The sequence below is a fragment of the Alosa sapidissima genome, chromosome 5 (assembly GCF_018492685.1).
Source record: "Alosa sapidissima isolate fAloSap1 chromosome 5, fAloSap1.pri, whole genome shotgun sequence".
NCBI lineage: Eukaryota > Metazoa > Chordata > Actinopteri > Clupeiformes > Clupeidae > Alosa > Alosa sapidissima.
The window spans coordinates 28,474,953-28,498,292 of record NC_055961.1 but is presented as its reverse complement, the minus strand read 5'-3'; the positions used below and the strand labels follow the sequence as shown (position 1 = coordinate 28,498,292).

At 41.6% G+C, this 23,340-nt stretch overlaps 2 protein-coding genes across 5 annotated transcripts in view; both read left to right on the top strand.

Moving 5' to 3' along the window:
* LOC121709523 (protocadherin alpha-C2-like) overlaps positions 1–23,340 on the top strand; it is a 66,416-nt gene that overhangs the window by 6,399 nt on the left and 36,677 nt on the right. The window contains exon 1 of one of the 3 annotated variants that reach the window (XM_042092966.1): positions 4,446–6,959. The exons of the other annotated variants lie outside the window; for them this stretch is intronic. Within the exon in view, the coding sequence (XP_041948900.1) occupies positions 4,581–6,959 (2,379 nt within the window). The 5' untranslated portion in view covers positions 4,446–4,580. Of the gene's footprint in view, positions 1–4,445; positions 6,960–23,340 lie in introns of those variants that run through there. 3 annotated transcript variants of the gene reach the window in all.
* Positions 128–4,617, top strand: LOC121709524 (protocadherin alpha-2-like). 2 transcript variants are annotated; one of them, XM_042092971.1, is made up of 3 exons: positions 128–3,077; positions 3,515–3,545; positions 4,545–4,599. In XM_042092971.1, exons 1-3 carry the CDS (start codon positions 696–698, stop codon positions 4,559–4,561), a joined length of 2,430 nt encoding a protein of 809 aa, XP_041948905.1. In that variant the 5' UTR covers positions 128–695; the 3' UTR covers positions 4,562–4,599. The 2 variants fall into 2 exon arrangements, with proteins under 2 accessions (XP_041948905.1, XP_041948906.1); XM_042092972.1 differs by lacking the exon at positions 3,515–3,545 and having other exon boundaries at positions 4,545–4,617.

The window sequence follows — 23,340 nt, the reverse complement described above, 5'->3', positions numbered from 1 at the left end:
AACATATTTCGTTGTGTTGGTCTAAACAAACCATTTCATTTCACCATGTGGGTAAATTAATGACCAATAGGTAGATCACCAGTTTACTCCAAAGCCGGTGACTTATTTAATTATGGAGTCATGAAAAGGTCAAACTTTTAGGCCTAATTGAACTTGAAGATGTCAGAAGATTGTTATAAACAACTCATCTGCAGTCAGCAAGAATATTTGAAATGTGAGGAGAAAATGAAGTAATCACGAGTTTATTTTCCCTAATTCGCTCAGGCGGGAATGATCGGTTTCAGCACCTCATCCGTAGACAGCGACCACCTGTTTCTTTCTCCACGTAGTCTCGTTTCACACGGAACATTCTAGTTATCCGATAGGCCAAACAAATGGTTCGTTAGTCGTACGCATTATAGGATACAAAATAATAGATAATAAATATAAAACACATATTTGTTTATGCATTCTATGTCAATATGTTAACGTGCTCTCGTGACTAAAGAAACCACCGAGTGTCGCTGTAGACCACGATTAAGACGCTTTGTGAAACTCCACCTCTATGATGTCCAACCAGGGAGAGCAGAATAGAAAGCAACGACATGGGATCCTTCAGCTGAGAAAATCCTCGCCATCATCAGTGTCGCTCGAATATTATGTTGTGGACTTGTCTTTGATGCAAATTACCTGGCACTGCGCAAGAATACAGGGCAATGATGAAGCATGCAATCCTAAAGAGTTTTGCGAGGACCTGGATTGTATTCCTTCTTTGTTTATGGGATATGTCGTCCGGTAAGATTGAGTTTTCCATCTCAGAGGAGGTGAGCCAAGGAACTGTGTTTGGAAACATAGCAAAAGAATTGAACATTAATGTTAAGGAAATGGAAACACGCATGTTTCAGATTGTATCCGGATCTACCGCGAACTATTTTGATGTTAAATTAACAACAGGAGAACTGTTTGTCAAAGAGAGAATCGACAGAGAGCAGGTTTGTGGAAACAATTTGAAGTGTACCTTAACAGTAGAGGCAGTGGCTCAAAATCCTCACAGTCTTTACAGAATTCAAATACATATTTTGGATGTAAATGACAACGCACCCACGTTTCCTGGTAGTTCGCTTACCTTGAACATAACCGAGGTTGCTACCCTCGGAGAAAGGTATCACTTGCCCATAGCAGAGGACCCCGACACAGGAAGTAATTCTTTAAAAGGCTACCGACTGAGTCCCAATGAATATTTCTCTTTGGAAACTCAGAGCGAGGGTGTGCAAGGTATATCTGCTGAATTAGTGTTAAAAAAATCATTGGATCGCGAAAAACAGCCTTTTATAAAACTCCTATTGACAGCGTTTGATGGAGGTAAACCACCAAAGACCGGTAGCATAGACATCATAATATATACATTTGATGTAAACGACAATAATCCTGTGTTTACTAAGACTCTTTATAAAGTTCAGGTGACTGAAAATGTTCCCTTTAGAACCAAACTAATCACGGTAACCGCCACAGATGCAGATGACGGCATGAACAGCGAGATTGAATACTCGTTAATTGGAAACCGAAATGTAAAAGCTTCTGAAAAATTCAGCATAACGCCAGACACTGGAGAAATACACACGCAGGGACAAATTGATTACGAGGAAAGCCCTGCTATTGAACTGCGAGTCCAAGCGAAAGACAAGGGCTCTCCACCACGTAGTGCACAATGCAAAGTTTTAGTGGAGGTGATAGACATTAATGACAATGCTCCAGAAATAACCATAACACCCCTGCTGCAAACTGTGAGAGAGGATACAACGCCAGGGAAAGCTGTTGCTCTTGTTACAGTTTCAGATCAGGACGGAGGGAAAAACGGAGACATAAAGTGTACCATCAAAGATTTAATCCCTTTCAAACTCGACTCTAACTATGATAACCATTATTCTTTAGTTGTAGATAGACCACTGGACAGAGAAAGAGATTCCCACTACAACGTCACCATCATAGCCACAGACGGTGGCACCCCGCCTCTCTCCAGTGCTAGTGATTACATTATTTATGTCTCTGACGTTAATGACAATGCCCCACAATTCCCAGAGCCTGTGATAAATGTATGCCTAAAAGAAAACACTCCTGTCGGAAGCCTTATGGCGACAGTTAGTGCTTTCGATCCAGATTTGAACGAAAATGCCCAAGTATCTTACTCATTAGTTGAAAACAAAAAAAGTGACACCTCTGTGTCAACCATGATGAATGTCAATTCTTTAAATGGGGACATATACAGCATGCAGTCTCTAAACTATGAAGACGTTAAAAAGTTCGATTTTCAAATCCAAGCAACAGACTCTGGTGTCCCTGCATTAAGCAGTAATGTGACTGTACATGTTCTCATCTTAGATGAAAATGACAACAGCCCTGTTATTCTCCCGCCGTATTCTGACCAAGATTCCGTGAACTCTGAGAACATCCCCTACTCTGCTGAAGCGGGCTACTTTGTGGCCAAGATCAGGGCTGTGGACGCTGACTCTGGCTACAATGCGCTTCTCTCTTATCACATCTCTGAACCCAAAGGCACGAACCTCTTCCGAATCGGAACCAGCTCTGGAGAAATAAGGACCAAGAGACGTATGAGTGATAGTGACTTAAAAACACACCCGCTTATCATAACAGTGACTGACCATGGAGAGCCCCCTCTCTCTGCTTCTATGTCAATTGATGTTGTGGTTGAAGAGGACACAGGAGACAAGCAGACATCTTTCAAACAAGTGCCACTAATTGAGGACACATTTTCAGATCTCAATCTTTATCTGCTCATCGCCATCATCTCAGTAACAGCGATCTTCCTAGTGAGTCTCATCACTTTAATAGCAGTGAAATGCCACAGGACTGATGGTATTTTCAGCAGCTGCAGCGCCCCCATGATCACCACTCACCCAGACGGGAGCTGGTCTTACTCTAAAACTACCCAGCAGTATGACGTGTGTTTTAGCTCTGACACACTGAAGAGTGACGTGGTGGTGTTCCCATCACCGTTTCCCCCAGCAGACGCAGAACTGATCAGCATCAACGGGGGTGACACTTTTATGCGGACACAAACTCTTCCTAGTACTGAAAAGGTAGGGCATGACATCACTTTTGAATTTAATTTTACAAATCATTTTACCGGAGATATTAGACAGTCAGATTACGATCATGAACTTATAGTAGGCCTAGACAAAAGATTTCAATGTATTTAATTTCCTCTGGTGATAAACGAATCAATAAGTTCACAAGTGCATCCTTTTTGTACATTCAAGAGCTTGCATCATGTTTCCAAATGTTTATATTGTTTCCTTTTCTGCTGTTGCCAACTTTTTCAGTTGCTACACTGACTTACTGCTCCATAGTAGACAAATCGTATCGTAGATAAAGCGCTTTGAGTGTTGAGAAAAGCGTTATATAAATGCAATGTGTTGTTGTTGTATCTACAACGTCTTTATCTATGCTGAACTGATTTATTGAGAAAGCATTTTGCTCCATTATATAACATCTGATAAAACTACTAAAACTCCAGAGGAAGATTCCTTTCACTACATCCGAAACAGGTAAAGCAATCTCATATTAACACATTCCATCGTATTCACTTTCGCGATGCCAGCCTCCTAGCACCAACAGTAGGCTAACACTCGTAAATAAGGCTAAATAAGGCGTAAATAAGGCTAAATAACCCGTCAGAGAGTTTCTTCAACATTCTCATTCACTGTTTCAATACTACAAAAATGGACAGCGCCAAAACCATGGAATAACATCTGGCGACTACCTGTCTGGTCTCGAAATTGTAACATTTGTCATGTCAGTTTTATTTTCGAAACAACATTAATGATTCAGCTTTAAGATTGTTCCAATGTCAAAGGCTGTCATGTTCGTCATGCACCTCATCGAGTTCACATAGTGAATGTTTCAAAACCGTTTCAAGCAAAACGTTACCTCATCGATATCTATTTATTCGAGTAAGCATTCACATACACATTTACATATGCTGTATATAACCACATGGTGTCACTGTAGGCCGTGTTGAGTTATATGTTCTCATTAATCATAAAAATGTATATTATGTTATGTTGCTTATTATTATTTTGTATTTTATATTATGCTACTGCCTGTTGTATGCCAAAATGTGCAAGAGTTCGTTGTGCGCGTGTGTGAACAAATGGGACTTTTATTTTGACTTGAGTTAAGTGAATGTAAGAACTTCGAACTGAAAACTACTGAAAATGTGTTACCGCTCCCTCGGGTACTGATGTTATGCCAGTGCTGTGAGATGTAGGCTAAAATAAAATAAATAATATAAAGAAGATATACTTGAATTATTCTTTAATGGATGGATGACAACAATATGTTGAACATCATGGCGGATAGAAATGAAACCTTAACAGACCGCGATTTTGATACACTCTGAGAAATGTATTACAGACTCCACCTCTAAGATATATTTACAGAGAATGTTAGGAAAGATACGGATAAGGGAGCATTTCAACTGTGAAAATGGTTGTCTCCATTCGTGGAGTGTAAAACTTGTGTTCTGGACAACCTTCCCACATAAGGCAAGTACGAGAAATAAGCAAGAGTAAGGGACAACGATGGGTGTTTCAGTTGGAGGATACGCATGGACCTGGATTCTGCTCCTAGCCTGCCTTTGGGACTTGTCTTCCAGTCAGATTGTATATTCGGTTTCGGAGGAGGTGAGCAAAGGGACAGTAGTTGGGAATATTTCAAAAGACTTGAACATGAATGTACAGGAACTGCAGTCACGCACGTTTCAAATTGTATCCGGATCTAACAAGAAATACTTTGATGTAAATGTAAAAACCGGATACTTGTTTGTCAACGACAGAATTGACAGAGAGCAGATTTGTGGGACTAATAGCAAGTGTGCCCTAAACATAGAAGCCCTGGCTACAAACCCACACGGCTTGTACAGATTTCAGATAAATGTTTTGGATATAAATGATAACGCACCAAAATTCCCGATCAACACTCAAACATTAAACATAACGGAAAACGCGAGTCCTGGAGAGAGACTGCATCTGCCTGTAGCAGAGGATCCCGATACAGGAAGTAATTCTGTTAAAAGCTACACGCTCAGTCCTAATGAATATTTCGCTTTAGAGGTACAGAGCGAGGGAGGACAGGGTCTATCCGTAGAATTAGTGCTGCAGAAAGCCTTAGATCGAGAGAAACAGGCTGCTATAGGCCTATCGCTTTTACTGACTGCAGTCGATGGGGGCAAACCTGCAAAGTCTGGAACTTTAGACATTTTGATAAACGTTTTGGATGTAAATGATAACAACCCTGTATTTGGCCAATCACTTTATAAAGTCCAGGTCGCGGAGAATGTTTCTTTTGGAACAGTGTTGACCTCTGTCACTGCAACTGATGCAGATGAGGGTTTGAATGGAGGGATTCGGTATTCTTTAATTGGGCACAGAAATGCTCAAGCCTCTGAAATGTTCGATATAAAACCAGATACTGGAGAGATAAAAGTACAAGGACAACTTGATTATGAGGAAAATCCTGCCATTGAATTGAGAGTTCAAGCAACTGATACAGGTTATCCACCAAGGAGTTCACAATGCAAAGTTTTAGTGGAGGTAATAGATGTGAATGACAATGCACCAGAAATAACAGTGACACCGCTCCTACAGTCTGTTAGAGAGGATACCAAGCTTGGCACAGCTGTTGCTTTAGTTACTGTATCGGATGAGGATGGAGGGAAAAATGGAGATGTCCAATGTGTTGTCAAAGGCACTGTCCCTTTCAAACTGGAGTCTAATTACGAAAATTATTATTCCTTGGTGGTAAATGGAAAATTAGATAGGGAAAAAGACTCTGATTACAACGTCACTATCATAGCCACCGATAATGGATTCCCCTCTCTTTCCACTGCTAGTGATTTTGTAGTTCACATTTCCGATGTTAATGATAATGCCCCTCGCTTCCCAGAGTCGCTGATGAACGTTTATGTGAAGGAAAACAGTCCTGTAGGAAGCGTAATTGCGACAATCAATGCTTACGACCCAGACCTTGAAGAAAACGCGAAGTTATCTTACTCATTAATTGATTATAAAAGTGGAAACATGCCTATATCAACCTTGTTGAACATTAACTCTATAACTGGTGAAATATACAGCCTGCAGTCCTTCAACTACGAGGAAATTAAAAAGTTTAAATTTCAAGCCCAAGCTGCAGACTCTGGTGTTCCCGCATTAAGCAGTAATGTGACGGTACAAGTTCTCATCTCAGATGAAAATGACAACAGCCCTGTTATTCTCCCGCCTTATTCTGACCAAGGCTCCGTGAACTCTGAGAACATCCCCTACTCTGCGGAAGCGGGCTACTTTGTGGCCAAGATCAGGGCTATGGACGCTGACTCTGGCTACAATGCGCTTCTCTCTTATCACATCTCTGAACCTAAAGGCACGAACCTCTTCAGAATCGGAACCAGCTCTGGAGAAATACGAACCAAGAGAAGAATGAGTGACAGTGACTTCAAGACACACCCCTTAGTGATAAAGGTATCTGATCATGGGGAGCCTCCTCTCTCAGCTATGGTGTCTATGGAAGTTATGGTTGTGGAAAGTACAAGTGACACACAGACACCTTTTAAAGAGAATCTCCTCAAAGAAGATAATTTATCTCATCTAAATCTGTACCTGCTCATGGCCATTGCCTCAGTATCAGCCATATTCTTGATAAGTCTCATCACTTTAATAGCAGTGAAATGCCACAGGACTGATGGTATTTTCAGCAGCTGCAGCGCCCCCATGATCACCACTCACCCAGACGGGAGCTGGTCTTACTCTAAAACTACCCAGCAGTATGACGTGTGTTTTAGCTCTGACACACTGAAGAGTGATGTAGTAGTGTTCCCATCACCATTTCCGCCTGCAGACGCGGAGCTAATAAGTATTGATGGAGGAGACACATTTAAACGGACGCAGACTTCTACTACTCAGAAGGTAAGCCATAGTGTGTATAGATACATATATTGCATGTAATCTATACATACACATCTACAAGTCACAGTCATAATTGTATTACAGTGTAGATTCAATAGAGGACACAGGAGAGTAGTGATACATGGTCACGAATCAGCACCACTCTCTTGGACAGATTCTGTATCCTGCTTCTGGATCACCCTCTGTATTGCATTATATTCAGCCATGGTTCCAACTACATCTGATTAAAGTCAACATAATGATAATCATTCTCACTGGCAAGATCAGTTCTGTTCAGCTGATGAAGAACACCGCCCATAGGTTAAGCCAGGTGGGGAGAGGACAGTTGTGAAAACACATAGACACACAGTCACTACGAAGCAAAACCCCTTAATTTCACCCCTTACAAATGCCTTACTTTTGACCTTAAAACTCCTCTCTAATTAAGTAGTTTTAAGTAGAAATGTGCATAGATTAAGGGCCGATTAAGGAGAAAAGCCTACTGAATTTACCCCTTACTTTTTCCATTCTCCTTTAATTTCCCCCCTTAATCAAGGAATCCCTGAATTAACACCTCAAAATAAAATTAAGATATATTTAAATCATCCTTAATTACCGCCTTAATTACAACAAATACAGGGAACACCTGACTTGACCCTTGGTGGCATTTAAGGTAAAATTAAGGTCCTGTTTAACAAATTAAGGGGGTAATTTAAGGTAAATTTGAGTATGTTTCGTTTAGTAGTGAGTGCAGGAATGGCCTGTGGAGGAGTAGAATTGTGAGCCACTGTCATGAGTTTTACCTCATATTTATGGTCAATCACAGTCAAGCAGGATGCAACAGTTCATCTAAAAGGTTAATTTCTTTTGTTTGATATACTATTCTATTCATTCATATTAATACTGGCCTCCTAATATAATGTTGCACAATTGTTGCTTCACCAGCAATACCTTACATTTTGACCCTATACTGGACAGGTCCAATCATCTGTGGCCATTCAGATTGCAGATCTTTTGATTAATACTTGATTAATACTTGTCGAATGTTGAGGGGTAAAAGTTTGTATTTCTCCCAATGAGTGCTTTTGATGTGAAGCTGGAATCAATGCTTTGGCCTGTCCTGTATTGCTAGGAGATTATGTACAACCTCATCTTGGAAATGTTTATATATAGTCTTATTTTCAAATTCAAGATGGACATTTCCAGAACCTGCTCACTTGCTCTCCATGACTCTCTGACTCTACACACTCTCTTACTCTTACTCTCTCTCTCTCCCTCCCTCCCTCCCGCTCTCTCTGTAAGTTCATGTCATGCATTAAGGTTTATCTTATTTGAACATTTCAGTATATGTGGTCTAATTGTCATCTAACCTGTTTATTCCATTTGTATTACTTACATTTGTAATTATTTGTCTTACATTCATTATTTCATTCATTAATTAATAATGAATGATATTATGTAGTGCCATCACACTTAATAACAACGGCCTGTAGGGCCTATACTTAATAGGACTAACGGATGCCATCCAATAAATTAATGTCAGGTCAATTGTATTTCTAAGCAGTTTACCACTGTGCTACATACTGTACCATGTTATGACAAGTAAACCTTGAAGTCTGATGTTTTCTGACATTTTGGCTATTTTTACAATAGGAACAGGCCGGACAGCATTGTAAGGTGAACATTAGGCCACCCAAGGACAGTGCAGTTGAACTAGCCTGTTACAATCAGATTCTGTGCTATTTTGGCGAATGTGAGCGAGTAAGACAAGTCTGGAAGATAGAGACAATCCATCCCAAATGTCAATATGTTCAGACTGTCCATTTACATATTAAAATGGCTGATGTAGTTCCTCGCATGCACGCAGTTTACACGCAGTTTCAGCTCATAGTCTGATTTTTTGGACTTAACATTGACAGAGGGCGGTGGCAAAGAGTTTTAGAGAACCCATTTCATTATAAACTTACCTTTTCTTCTCGCCAAATTCTGTTGACCCGTGATTTCGTTGACATACAGAAACTCTCTGAGATGTTCCGAGTGTGGTTACGTAGCCTGGTTTAAACTCTACACTTGGAGTTGAGTAAGTAGTTCCCGACGTACTTAACTCATCAGTTCCACAAGTCCCGTGTATGAATTTGCTCAATTAACTCCGTTCTGAGTTTTGTTCGTTTTTGGCGAATCTAGACACATACCGGTAGTGACACCGGAAGCTGTGGCCAAGAATTTTCCTTTAACAGTAAAAGTATCTCCGATCTTTAAGAGCGTGAAAACATAGTATTATCATGCACGTGAAATGCATGTTTATATAGTGGTCAGATTTGACTTTGCATATCAGCATTACTTCGTTTAGCTTCATTAGTTGCCATGGACTGCTAACCTCAACAACACTATCAGGCAAGAGTGGTGGGAAACTCAACTGCTGTGTGTGTGTGTGTGTGTGGGGGGGGGGGGGGGGTATTTGTGTGCGAGTGAGAGAGAGAGAGTGGGTGAGTTAGTGTGTGTGTGTGTGTGTGTGTGTTGGGGCAAACCCCCAAGTATGCATTTCTTCACCGGAAGTGATCTCTGGTCTGGTGATTTATGCTGGTCTCTAGACCTTACTGTTGCACTGTTGGACTAATGTTGGACTACTTTTTGTTTGCACCTTCACCATGACACCTACTCTCTTGAGCACCTTGCCAGGCACACACAACTAAGGACTATGGTTGGACTACTGTTTGCACCTTCACCATGACACTCACTCCTTTTAGCACCTTACCAGTCCTGGCCCTGCCACTACAAGTGTCTTATGCTTGATCACCCTCAAGCACATTGGACTTTCTTAATTTAACTTATATAGTGTATTTAGTATTTAGTTTAGTTAGTTTCTTATCTTATCTTCTACTGTCTTTATTGTACAGTGGAGTTTAGTTATATGTTTATACTATACTAATGTTTACCATTTCTGTTGTAAGTGCATGTTGTGTGTTATGTCTGTATGCTACTGAGACCCTTGAATTTCCCCTTGAGGATCAATAAACTATCTATCTATCTATCTATCTCTAAATTAGATCTCAGACCCTTTGTCAAAAACACTCACAACAAAGCAGCATCTTGGTTAGATTTATTTATATAGTTATAAGTTATTCTGAAAATAATCTGCCTAGCAGCAAGTTTCCATAACCTGTCAAGATCATATGTTTCCATGAATGCTAATCTAGCCTAGTTATGTTGGAACCTAAATCTAGGCTTACATTTGACTTAGCCTTCATATTCAGCATTGCCAGACCTTAAAAAAAGAAGAAGAAGTTGACTTTGTTGGGAAATGATGGCGGTGGTGGTGGTGGTGAGATATTGTATAGCCCCCTCTGGCCCGCACTGTAATACCATAGTTACTCAGAGTCCATTTTCTACCACATATTGCTCACACATGTATTGCTCAGGTGCTTGTCAACCAATCTGAGGGCAGGGTATAGGCCTGTTGACTTCTTGCAGCGTTGGGCAGATGTGCTAGAACGTGATGCATGCTGGAGTTAACATAATGCATGTTTGCATGGTGCAAAAGTCAAGCATACATTACGTTCAGGCAGATCTGCTCAGCATGGCATGAAGTCGAATAAACCGTATGGTGAAGTGAATTAATTCAGCAGTTGCAGGAAGGTACAGATATTCTGATACCAATGGTTTATGTAGTGAATCAGGGATGGATGAAAGTGGATTTTAGACTTTGACTGAGCATTTTATTATTTATAGGAGATCAATAATGGATACATTAATCCCACACAGACTCAAGGTTGAGGTCAGCAAATTAATCCCCTTTTAAAATTATGACTGATGTGATGTTGGCTATGTATGTTAGGCCATGATCTAGGCTTACAGCTTCAAAAGTACATATACATTTAATTACCTTAGCAGTAAGCTATCTAAAGGCATGATTACCCTTGACATTTGGTCTTTCTGTCCAACATGCCCCATATTTAAGAACTAGAAAACTAGCTGCCCTTCACTAGACTGGAATTTCTTCACATGTCATCAGGTTGAGTTTGATCTGATGAATCCTTTTGTAACCTTCCAGGGAAATTGCATTTTCTATTTAGTTGACATTTTGGATCAGTAGACTTGTCCTGTGGCATTTAGCAAAGTCTGAAAATGTATGCAGCTAGACGAAGTAGGTGAACTTATGATCACAGGCTCCTCTATCCCTGCCTTGAATTTCACATCACTCCTGCATTGGCGCTGTCTTTATATCTATTTCCTTTGTGAATGAATCCTATGTGTGTATACTGTACATGTGCATGCATTTGTTTGTGCATTTTCCATTCATTTTGCAGACACTTTTGTCCAAAGTGACCTGCAGCAAAGGCATTTGATCAGTGTGTATGTTTACAGGGAATCTAATTCATCAGCAATGCTGTTGATCACCTTGTTTCATCCACCAGCTTTGTGTGTGTGTGTGAGTGTTTGTCTGTGTTCATTGCAGTATATCTTTCACTTTGTGGTCTGTGCTAAATATCTGCTACTGTCACTACTTATTGTATTTCGTGTTCCGTCTCTGGGTGCTGCTGTGGGTGCTCCTGCCTCCGATGACACAGACTCCTCACCGCACAACTCTCCCAGTCCGCTGCTTAACAGCCGACACACCCTCCAGGGTCATTTCTTCTCGAGTCCTTGGCGAAGGACAGAGGATCAGGCGTGTCCGTATCTGGGTCAGCAGCACTTGGTTCTGCTTGGTCCGGCTGCCAGCGGGAGATATTTGGATTAGAGGTCTGTGGGTCTCTGGGCTGTCGGAGAGGAGAGGAGTGGTGGGGTAGTCAGTACTCAGTCCCACCTGCATCAAAAGGCGGGGAGTCAGGAGCGCTCACTGGAGGCTTTAATGAGGCAGGGTCAATGTGGTGCAGCACTGCAGCAAAATCCTTTTTTTTCTCTCTGTCTCTGTCTTTCTCTTTTCTCTATCTTTCCCACCTCCACCTTCTCTCTCTCTTTCTCTCTTTCTCTCTTCTCTCTTACACACACACTCATACTCTTCCTCTCCTCTCTGTCCTCTCTTTATCCTCTGAGGATGTTCTCTCTCTTTCCCTCCTTCTCTCTCTCTCTTGTCTCTTACACACACACTCACACTCTTCCTCTCCTCTCTGTCCATCTCTCTCATCCTCTGAGGATGTTCTCTCTCTTTCCCTCCTAGTCCCCCTTTGCTGCCACTTTCAGATATGTAATCACTTTTTCTCCTCTCACGCTCCATTCAATGATACATTTCAAGGTGATATTTTTACCATGGGGCTTTGAATGACTTCCCCCCCAAATTCCTTTCTCCCTCCTCTTTTGTTGTTGTAATTTGCATGCATGTCATTGCATTGCTCTGAAATACCTGAGCCTCTTGTTTAGCAAAACCTATTCATGTTAAATGTGTGTGTGTGTGTGTGTGTGTGTGTGTGTGTGTGTGTGTGTGTATGTCTGTGTGTGTGTGTGTGTGTGTGTGTGTGCGTGTGTGCGTGCGTGCGTGCGTGTGTGTGTGTGTGCGTGTATATATGAGTGTGTGTGTGTGTGTACGTGTGTGCGTGCATGTGTGTGTCAGAGAAAGAGAGAGGGAGAGTACAGACCGAATAAGCACATTTTAGGAATTGAAGCTGGGAGATACATGAGGGCCCTTTGGATGAAAGGCTTCGTCAACAGCACCAGAGGGATCAATGGGAAGTGAAATGCCTTTTTCTAGTAGAGACAGCATTGCCTGAAGATATACTGCCAATCTTGTTAGGAGAGAACAGGAAAAGTAACACTCAAGTGCCAGTGTGAGACAGTGTCACTTCAGAGCCTCTCAAAACAGTGGCATAGCTACACAATTTATATTCTATACTTCAAGAATACTTATTTCTTGCAATTATTATAGCATGAAGACATATAATGGCATGATTTATGTGCTGTAACGTGATGACTGACTTTAGTGTTCACATGTGTGCTCCCTTCAGTGCTTCAGTAATGTGAATATGTGTATATTTGTCATCTGCTGATGTAAGATCTAATTTCAAAGTGTGAAATCGCAAGAGAGAACAAGTGAAAGAAAGAGAGAGGGTGAATATGTTCCCTGCAGCAATAACACAACGACACAGGAAAGGAAGAATTGAAACTAATTCTTTCACACCACTTGCTTAGTCATCAGTTCATTTTCTTAATTTATTCATAAAACTTTCACATTCAAATTCGTGTCTGCACAAAATAAACCTAATGTATTATTACTGGTACAGTATTTTTAATAGTCTGGTGACTCCCGTGGGGAGATGCTGCCAGCAGGAGGCTGGCAGTGTAGAGATACGATCCCTCAGAGTTGTCTGAGATGGGTTTCATAAGATCAAAGGCTTCAGTGGTATTTGTGTGGGTGCAAAGCTAGAATATGTCTGTCTGGGTTTCTGATGTTGTTTTCCGGGCCAGTGCACAAAAAGATGCAATAGAAATATTTTTTTGCATAGTCCAGTGATCTTATTATACAGCTCATACTATACTATATTTCATTGCTGTCTCTCTCACACACACACTCTCTCTCTCCTCTCTCTCGCTCTCTCTCTCTTGCGCCCTCTCTCTCTCTCTTTGTCTGTCTCTCTTTCTCTTGTTTTCTAGCTCATGCATAGACATGCACACATGTACAGATGTTCACACACACACACACACACACACACACACACACACACACACACACACACAAACATACACACACACCCATACACAAACATACACACACATACACAGAAACACATACACACACACACACACACACACACACCGTCTGCTTCCTTTCGAGTTTACTTTCTTATACAGCAGTGAGGGTGACTCATAAACGACACCTTGTGTCTTGAGTCACAAATCAAAGGTACTGTGATCCATTATTCAGCAGGGCCGGGGGGGTAGCTCTCACACTGCTGCCACATTCACAGCCAGTGCACCCCCTCCAGTCCTGCTGCATATTCTGCTGCATATCACAAACACAGCACACTCACAAATATTCTTTGAGTGTCTGTGTGGCCTTAATCTCAAATTCACAAACACACTTCTTGCCTTTGGTTTACTTGACTTTGGTTTGCGTTCTATATTCATTGGCAACTTGGTGGCTGTGATCGTGTTTTCAGATGCACTACACACAAACTAGAGCCTGGATCTCTCAGCATGCCAGAAACCACCTGCTCACAGTTTGACATTTTAATTAAGTTGAAATGAGTGCAATAAACAAACAGTAATTGTGCTTATGCATCACTGTGCTGTTTTTTTATTTAATATCATAGAAAGTGTTAAGATTTGGCTAGTCTTTTTTTGGCAAAAAATTGCTCACCTGTCATAAAAGGTCTAAAGGTTTATATCACATCAGATGGAAATGGTATCATTTTTGTTTGATGATTGATTGATGTTTTTTTTTATTTTTTACATTACATTTACATTTAGCAGATGTCGATACTGAAGATGATTTGTAAACTTGACTATCTTCCACATCATGCATACTACTGAGCTAAATCCTTTTGTTCTCTACAGAGGAGATTTAGGACTTTTAATTGATATCAAATGTAAGGGAGTGGGGTTTTGGGAACTTCCTTTTTCTCTTCCTGGAAAATGCCGTTCATCACCACAAGTACATTTTAAGAAAGAAACAGGTTCCCAAAACCCCATGCATTTGTTATCAATTAAAAGTCCTGAATGGATAGAGGATATTGAATGGATAGGAGGATATGGTTATGTTTCACAGAAGTGCAAAATTTAATTTTCACATTAATAGAGTATACAGTAGGCATATTTTACAGTCAGAGACATATTTGCAGTGGAGTCCATATGGTTTAGTTTGCATGACTTAGAGATAGAGTTGACCTGATAAATTGTGTGTGTGTGTCTGTGTGTCTGTGTGTGTGTGTGTGTGTGTGTGTGTCTACAAACATGCATAGGCCAGCTGTCGCTGACTGTGTGTGTCAGATATCTCCTCTGTGTGCTCTTATGTGTGTGGTGTGTGTCACCATCACGGTTCAGTGACCACGCGTGTGTGACTGTGTCTCTGTTTTAGTCGGCAAGCCTGTTTGTTGCTCCTAACACCTCCTGCTGCCCATCACACTTCCAATGGCCGGGGCTCCACATCCCAGTCATGCAGCTGTCAGTGAGATGATTTCTGACTTCAGCTCTCTGCTGTTGGCCATTTCTGTCACTTACTAATTCAGACACCATAAAATAAACCTAAAAAAAAGACTGGGTAGGATATGGACATAGAGTATATAATTCTCTGGGGCATTGTTTGGTGAGTACACTGGACACAGATGAGCCTGCAGTTTCACTAAGAGTATGTGAGTGAGGGAGATAAGGGTGTTTTCCCTCCCTTCTAATCCTTAGGAGGCGGATCAAACTCAATGCAGTAAGCAGGCAGCAAATGAATTTCTGTCTTGCGTCCTGCTGGTGCAGAAACAGATACTTTATATCTGCAGACTTATTGGTATTACACGGCACAGTGTCTGGCGCTTGAGATTCTACTGAGGTCTTCCTGCACATCTGATTTCCATATCTGATGACCTGTGTGCCTTCCTTGTCACCTACACGGGATGCGGCGAATTGGCAATGAAGTCAGTGTGTGTGTATGTGCTTCATGCCAGATGTACGCAGAGGAGGCTCCATTTAACTTGATTAATTACATAGCTTTGTGTTTGTGTGTGTGTGTGTACACAGACACAAGCAGTCAGGTACGACCATGTTTTGATTTTCTTTGCTTTAATCTTCCTGTGTCTGCTTGCTGGCAGTAACAGGGAGGAGAGTGGTGAGGATGAATTTCAAATCTGCGCCTGTATTTCTCCATGACCTTTAAAAACTAGCCGTGCAAAAGGGTGATTGTGTGGCCTTCTCTTGAGTCTGGACCAGGCTGGCAGATTGCAGAGTAATTCACTGGATCGGATCCCTGACTAGAATCCCAGAGTAGAGTGGCTCTCTGCTGCCCTCCTCCCTGCTGCAGACGCACGGTCATCAGATGGGCGGTGGCTGGAGTTCACACTCTGGCCACCAGAGGTCTCTCCTCTCCCTCCATCTCACTTTCTCTCTCGCTCTTTCTCCCTCCCTCCCTCCATCTCTCTCTCTCTCTCAGCCTTTCCCAGAGCCTCCAGCCCTTCCTCTCCAGTGCCTACCACAGCTCTCGGTGTCTCACCCCCCCCCTGTCAGTCTGTATTATGCGCAAGTCTGCAGTCTCGCGTTTCATTCTCATTCTCTCGCACATTTGCACAGCCTCTCCTCTCTCGTCCTGGTCATCTGCATGGCCTCTTTTGCACTGAATCCAATTGAAAAGGGCTTCTGAGGATGCTGAAGGAGGATAAGGAAAAAAAGAATACCAGGGTGTGGTTAATGTTCGCAGAATCATTTGTTTTGAAGGTCCTGTAATGTTTTAGGCATCCGAAAACAGCATCATAGAAATGTCTGTGTAAAATGAAATAGTTCTGAAAGCATCATGTCATATTAAAATGACGCACAGTGAAATCAGTCCAGATACAACATTAGAACAGCTGTCTGGTTTATTTTTGTTTGCCTCTCAGTCACTGTTTTTTAAAGGGCACAAATCTTCAAAAGTGCACTTTGTCGAGGAAGCATTTGCTCGTTCTTCCTCAAGACGCGGCAGCCCTCGGTGCCGCGCTAAGCTTCCACGCCACTGCGACTTGGCTGACCTCTCCAGACCAGTGACTCAGAGCTGCCAGGGCTGGCCAGAGAGCTACAGAGGCCCCGCCAGGCTGACACACACACACACACACACACACACAGACACATGCACACACAAACACACACACACACACACACACACACACACACATGCCCACACAGACACACATGCCCACACAGACACATGCACACACAAACACATACACCACACACACACACACACACACACACACACACACATGCCCACACAGACACATGCACACACACACACACACACACACACACACACACACACACACACACACACACACACACACACACACACACATGCCCACACAGACACATGCACACACACATACACATACACATACACCACACCACACCACACCACACACCACACACATACACGCACACACACACACATGCCTACACAGACACACGCACACACACACACACACACACATGCCCACACACACACATGCACACACACATACACCACACCACACCACACCACACACCACACACATACACGCACACACACACACATGCCTACACAGACACACGCACACACACACACACACATGCCCACACACACACGCACACACACACACATACACCACACACACATGCCCACACACACACACACACATGCCCACAGACACACATGCACACACACACATACACCACACACACATGCCCACACACACACACACGCCCACAGCAGAGGTGGAAAAAGTACGAAAATATTGTACTCAAGTAAAAGTACCAATACTTTGATGAAATATTACTCAAGTACAAGTTAAAATACCAATCTGAAAATGTACTCAAGTAAAAGTAAAAAGTAGTTCATTTAAAATGTACTTTAAGTAAAAGTTACTTAGTTACTTTTTTATTTTTTTGGGGGGGGCGGGGGTACCAGAACAACCAGTTTTACCAGAGACTTTCTAATGAGGAGATATAGCACTCAAAAAATCCTCCATAGTAATGCATGGGGTTAGTTTGTAATGGCAGTTGTCTACACATATCACAACCCTTCCGCGGCAAAACGTTGATGTGAATACATTGAGCCACATCATGTGGTTTGTTGTGAATACATTGAGCCAATCATGTGGTGTGCTGTGAAGACATCGTGCCAATCATCTGTTGTGATCTGTGTCGTGAAGCCTTACGCACACGCATTTCTGCCTAAATAGATGCCCGATAAGTGCCCAAAAAGCGTTGCAATATGGCCGCCGAGTGGAGGTACTTGCCTAGAAGGACTTTGGTCCTAGCTCGAGTTGCTGCAGCCAGCAGCTAAGGCAGCCATGTTCATGCTCCCAGTGTGTAGCGCTGTAGCTGCAGCAACTCGAGCTAGGTAAAACCGATTGTTTCAGTTTTGTTCATACCGACAGTACTCGGTGACGTTGAGAAATGGAGATCTATGTGAAAAATCACCGGAGTTCTCCTTTAAGTTTGAGCAGTAGTTGATTTTCAAAGTTAGTTGCACTCATCCTTGGTCACTTTGCAGTGAACAGTAATCCAGCACAACGGAAAAGCCCCTCACAGGCAGCTGAGGCAGGCAGGCCAATGTTGAGTTGCAAAGAGTTGTTTTTATATTTGGAAACAAGCAGAAGGTTCAGCAGATTAAAGGGCATTGAACTGGGGGGGAAAGTGGGAAGTATAGGGCCCCAATGGAAGAGAGGGCCCTTGAAAAAAGTGGAATACGGGGGGCACAACATTTTCACCAGGCATTAGTTATAACTCAGGTAATCCACACATAAAAAATCCAAACAAGTCTATAAGTAGAGTCATGTGTAATGAAGTGGAATAACACAGGGAAAAAGTATTGAACACGCTAAGAAAAAGCACAAAGGCAAGGATAGGGAAGGAACGTGCTGGAATCTGTAAGTAGTTAGAGAGTAGTTATCCTTTCTATCTGTGCAAATTAATATAAGCTTGGTTAGTAGCCTACATATTGATGGGCTATAAAAAGGTTTTTCATTACCAAGGTGTCACACAAGAAACATTTCATGATGGATAAAAGCAAAAAGCTCTCCCAAGACCTTTGCAACCTTATTTTTGTAAAACATATCAATGAAACTGGTTACAGGTGCATTTCAAAACTTCAGAATATTCCAGTAAGCAGCATGGGAGCCATTATCTGCAAGTGGAATCATCAACCGGCCATGCACAGGATCTCCTCGCAATATTTCTGAACAGGGAGTCAGAAGGATAGTCAATTCCAAGAGCCAAGGACCACTCGGAGAAAGCTCCAGAAAGACTTGAAGGCAGCCATTCTGGAAGTAACTAAAGATCAGGATTCACAAGAGGGACCCCTGGAATCTGTTTAGAACAATAGGCCAAAATCACACCTGATACTGCGACTAACTAGATGTACCGCATAGCGGTACAAAATATGACCGCCGCTCAGTCCTGTACATCCGTTCCGCGAAAATAAATCACACTTCAATTTGTCTCCATATTTTACTCCATCCCCCACTCTTGAAACTTTTGTGTATGCTTGTTTGGCATGCCTGAGTGTGTGTGTGCGGCTGCACAGAAAGTACCCTACTGGTGCTGAAAAGGTGAATAGATTGTAGAATAGCCAAAGAAGATGTAGAATTGTTATAAAACCTTTAAAATCTCTAAACAATCACAAGTAGGGCAGTTCATCACAGTTCATCCATTGCAACTGGATTGATGAAAGGTCACTTACACCTGTAGGCTACATTGTATTTGGGAAAAGCAAAAGGTATCAGCATAATGTTATGTATTTATTTATTTATTTATTATGTATTTTTAAACAAAAACATCTCTGTCAGTTCCATGCCGTTATCAACAGCTATCAAAAACAAAGGTCATTTCTGGATGGATGGATTTTTTGTGAATGTTTCTTCTTCTTACATAAGATTTTAGTCATCTTTAGTTCATGTAATACTTTATTGTCAATGCACAAATTAAGTAACAGTAGTCTGAAACGTTATTGTTAATGCACAAATTAAGTAACAGTAGCCTAGTCTGAAACGAAATGCTGTTTTACATCTAACCAGTGGTGCAAATAACTGACATGTCCAAATGGGCCTTGATGAAATGCGTCGCTAGACTGTTCATACACATTTTAACGGGCCAAAGTTGAAGAGCTTTTGTCCGTTATTGTTAGTGCAAATATAGGCTGATTCATGTTCCCTTGCATTGTTTAACTGAGATCCATGGCTAGTCTGGCTTTCACCAGACCAAGCTCAATCTTTTAAGAAATCAAAAAATAAATAGCGGGCAGATCAGGCTGGGTTCACCCAGCCTAATCCATAGGCACCCGATATTGTTTAATTTTCCGATTGAGATATACACGCTCTGGCTATTCTAAATGCAAAAATGCATCAGGGAGTTGTGACAAAACGGTAACTAACAAACTAGATCCTAATAGAAAGCTGTTAGCTTCCCTAAGCTACAGGTAGGATTATAAGGTAGGCCTATTTACAACATAAATTGTCAATAGGCTATGCTGGCGACACAAATAAAATCTCCTTTGGAAACCAATGGCTTACGCCTTACAGTATCAAGCGGACTTAAACTGTCATATCGTGGCGAAAAGTTGTAATAACATTCACGCAGCTCCATGAGTCAAGGAAAGCGCGAATGAAGTAGCCACTTCTAAATGGGACCCACTACACAGTAGCTTAAGGTGTTTTGCTAAAGCAGCCATAATGAAATGAAGGTGTCATTGTTTGGATACTTCACACACACGTGCTTTTTAATTTCACAGACTACAACTACCAAGCTGTAATCAAAGCACATCGATTCCCCTACCCTGCACGCACTTAAAACAAAATAAACAGGCGTCTCAGTCTCACGCATGTATAGGCAAAACTGTATCAGACCGGTGTAACGTTGGTAAATCTTCCATTGCACAGAATGATTTTGTAGCACGTGCAATACATGACAGTCGAAAGATACAAACAGTGCTGCTATACATTTGCTTGGTATAACCGCATTTATAGTTTTCTACAAATGCAATAAATCAAATGCCTCCATCACTCAACCAACGCTAACGGTAACATTACCTAGGTCCTTATTGATATTACAAGATTAACGTACCTGCAGTAAAAACCAAGCATGTCCGATAAACATCCTCAGATTTATTTCGACTTCAAGAAGAAATGGGAATTACACTTCATGTGAACATCGTCCTATCCTTATTAGATGTTCGCTGCGGTAAATTACAGTCCTTGTATGAAGCGTCCATTGTTTTTTCCAACCCACTTTTAACTTCCAACAAAATTACGTCTCACTGCAACGATGCGCCATCTAGTGGACAAACGACTACTTCTCGCCAATACTGAAAATGCAGCCATGATGATGATGATGAATATTTATTTTGGCTTTCTTTTAATCCTACTGATTTTCATTTTTTACCGGGGGGGGCAAATCACAAATGAGTGATTATGAGCCAGGTTGATGTGGGCCCTTGAGACCAACATACCATAAAAGATTCACAGAGAACTGTGTCTGCCCTACCCTCCTTTCGGGGGGTCCAGTCCAGCGGGGGGGGCTGCAGATGAAAACGAAAAATGACGGTTCCATGCTATCCATGTGGGGGTACATGCCCACCAAGTTTTGTGTACCCCGGTCTTTCAGTGTCCCGGGAATCCTTGTTGGTGTACGTCACTAAATGTACACATAAATTATTTTATTGTAAGGCCCCCCATGAACGAAAGTACACAAAACTTGGCATGCATTCAGAGGGTGTCATAATGATCCTACACTTTTAATTTCGTGCAGTTTTGACCTTGTCAGCCAGAGATATTGAGATGAAAACACCTAATTTTTTGCTTTTTAATTTTTAACTAGGTGGCGCTATACATGAAATAAGTGGTAATGGGATGGGTTGACATGCCCCCTTAAGACCAACATACAAAAAAAGGTGGACCTCCTAGGCCCTACGGTTCTCGAGATATTCACAGAAAACTGTCTCCGGCCACCTACAGGCCAGTTGGTGTATAGTAACATAAATTAATTTATTGTGTGGCCCCCCATGAACGGAATTCCACAAAACTTGGCGTGCATACAGAGGGTGTCATAATGATCCTACACTTCCAATTTCGTGCAGTTTTGACTATGTTAGGTCACAGATACCTTCAATTACACCACCTCATTTTTACTTTTTTGTGTTTAACTAGGTGGCGCTATACATGAAATGAGTGGTTATGGAATGGGTTGACATGGCCCCTTGAGATCAACATACAACAAAAAAATGGTCCTCCTAAACCCTACGGTTTTCGAGATATTCACAGAAAACTGTGTCTGCCCTACCCTCCTTTCGGGGGGTCCAATTCAGCGGGGGGGCTACAGATCAAAATGAAAAACGATGGTTCCATGCTATCCATGTGGGGTTACATGTCCACCAAGTTTCGTGTACCCCGGTCTTTCAGTGTCCCGGGAATCATTGACGGAAATTTGGGCATGCGAAAAAGAAAAAAAAAAACAAAAAAAAGACAAAAAAAAAAAAAATCTGACTAAACCTATATGACCGCCGCTTCGCTGCGCGGCGGTCATAATAACTCTTATGTTTTGATTTTTTATATGTGTGTTAATATAATGTGTGGTGAAAATTTCGAATAGACTCACTGGAAGTTTAGGCTAATTACTGAAAAAAAAAATGTAAGTGTTCAATACTTATTTCCACCATATATTTATTTTACCTGAATATTTTAACTTCCTAATTAAATGTCAAAATGAATGTCAGGCGAAATTTAAAGTTTGACTGACTGGATTTTGTATACAAAACATAGTGAAAACTGTCTAAGGTCACTCTCACTCTCCCTTGCTAAAGAGCTAAATGGTTTAGTCCGCCTGCACGATTCATAAGGTAGTCTATCTTTTGTTTATTTAGTTGAGCATCGCTAAGCGCTTTCAAATATAACCTCCGGAGTATATGAGGAGGTTTGTCAAACGGAGGTCCTACCCTTCGGATGATTCAGATATGATGCTAACCTGCGGACCTAATACTGACCTTATACGGACGTATGTGTGAACGACATACACGCACATTACAGAATCTCCGTGTGGTTGTCGAGTGAGGGGTGGGGGCTTGTAGAGTTCACAAGATGCGAGATATGACGCAGAATATATGCGGCCGCTGCCTGTCACAGCTGCTTTTTATTTACAAAGTGTAGCCTATGCATTATGTAGGCTAAAGAAGAGAAATCTATTGTGCATAGGCTAATACTTGAAGTAGGCTAGTCACGTAAGTGCGCACTTGAAATTGACCTAGCCTACAGTATTTGTATGTGTGCTTCAAATAAACACATTTATCTGTTTTCAACGTTATGTACCAGAATTAGCAATAGAACCCCAAATCTGGTTTGCGTTGGAGAGAGAGAGCATGCACAAACTTTATGGTAGGCTACCAGCCAATTCAGTAGGCTAACTCAAGACTTCAAGATCATACAACGTTTTTAAGCAACAAACAAAATACTAACATCAATAACAGTGAAGTTGTTCATTTTTTCATGGTTTATTTTTTCCAAAAGCATCCTCTCCCCATGTGTCGCATTTACGTAAGGAGCTTGGAACAAAGTTGGGTTTACTTCGTTTTCATTTTCTCTAGGCATATATGCTCAGCAAATATCAGCGAGCTCAGCAGGTCATGAAGGCTATCAATGAACAGAAAACCGTGTTGGCTAACAATTTATTAAATACTCCTGTTATTGTCGTCAACGACGTCGCTGTAGGCTACTGCCTTTTCAGCGCCTTCTGCTTATGATGATTCAGTCTTCTGAATTCGTTTGTCCTT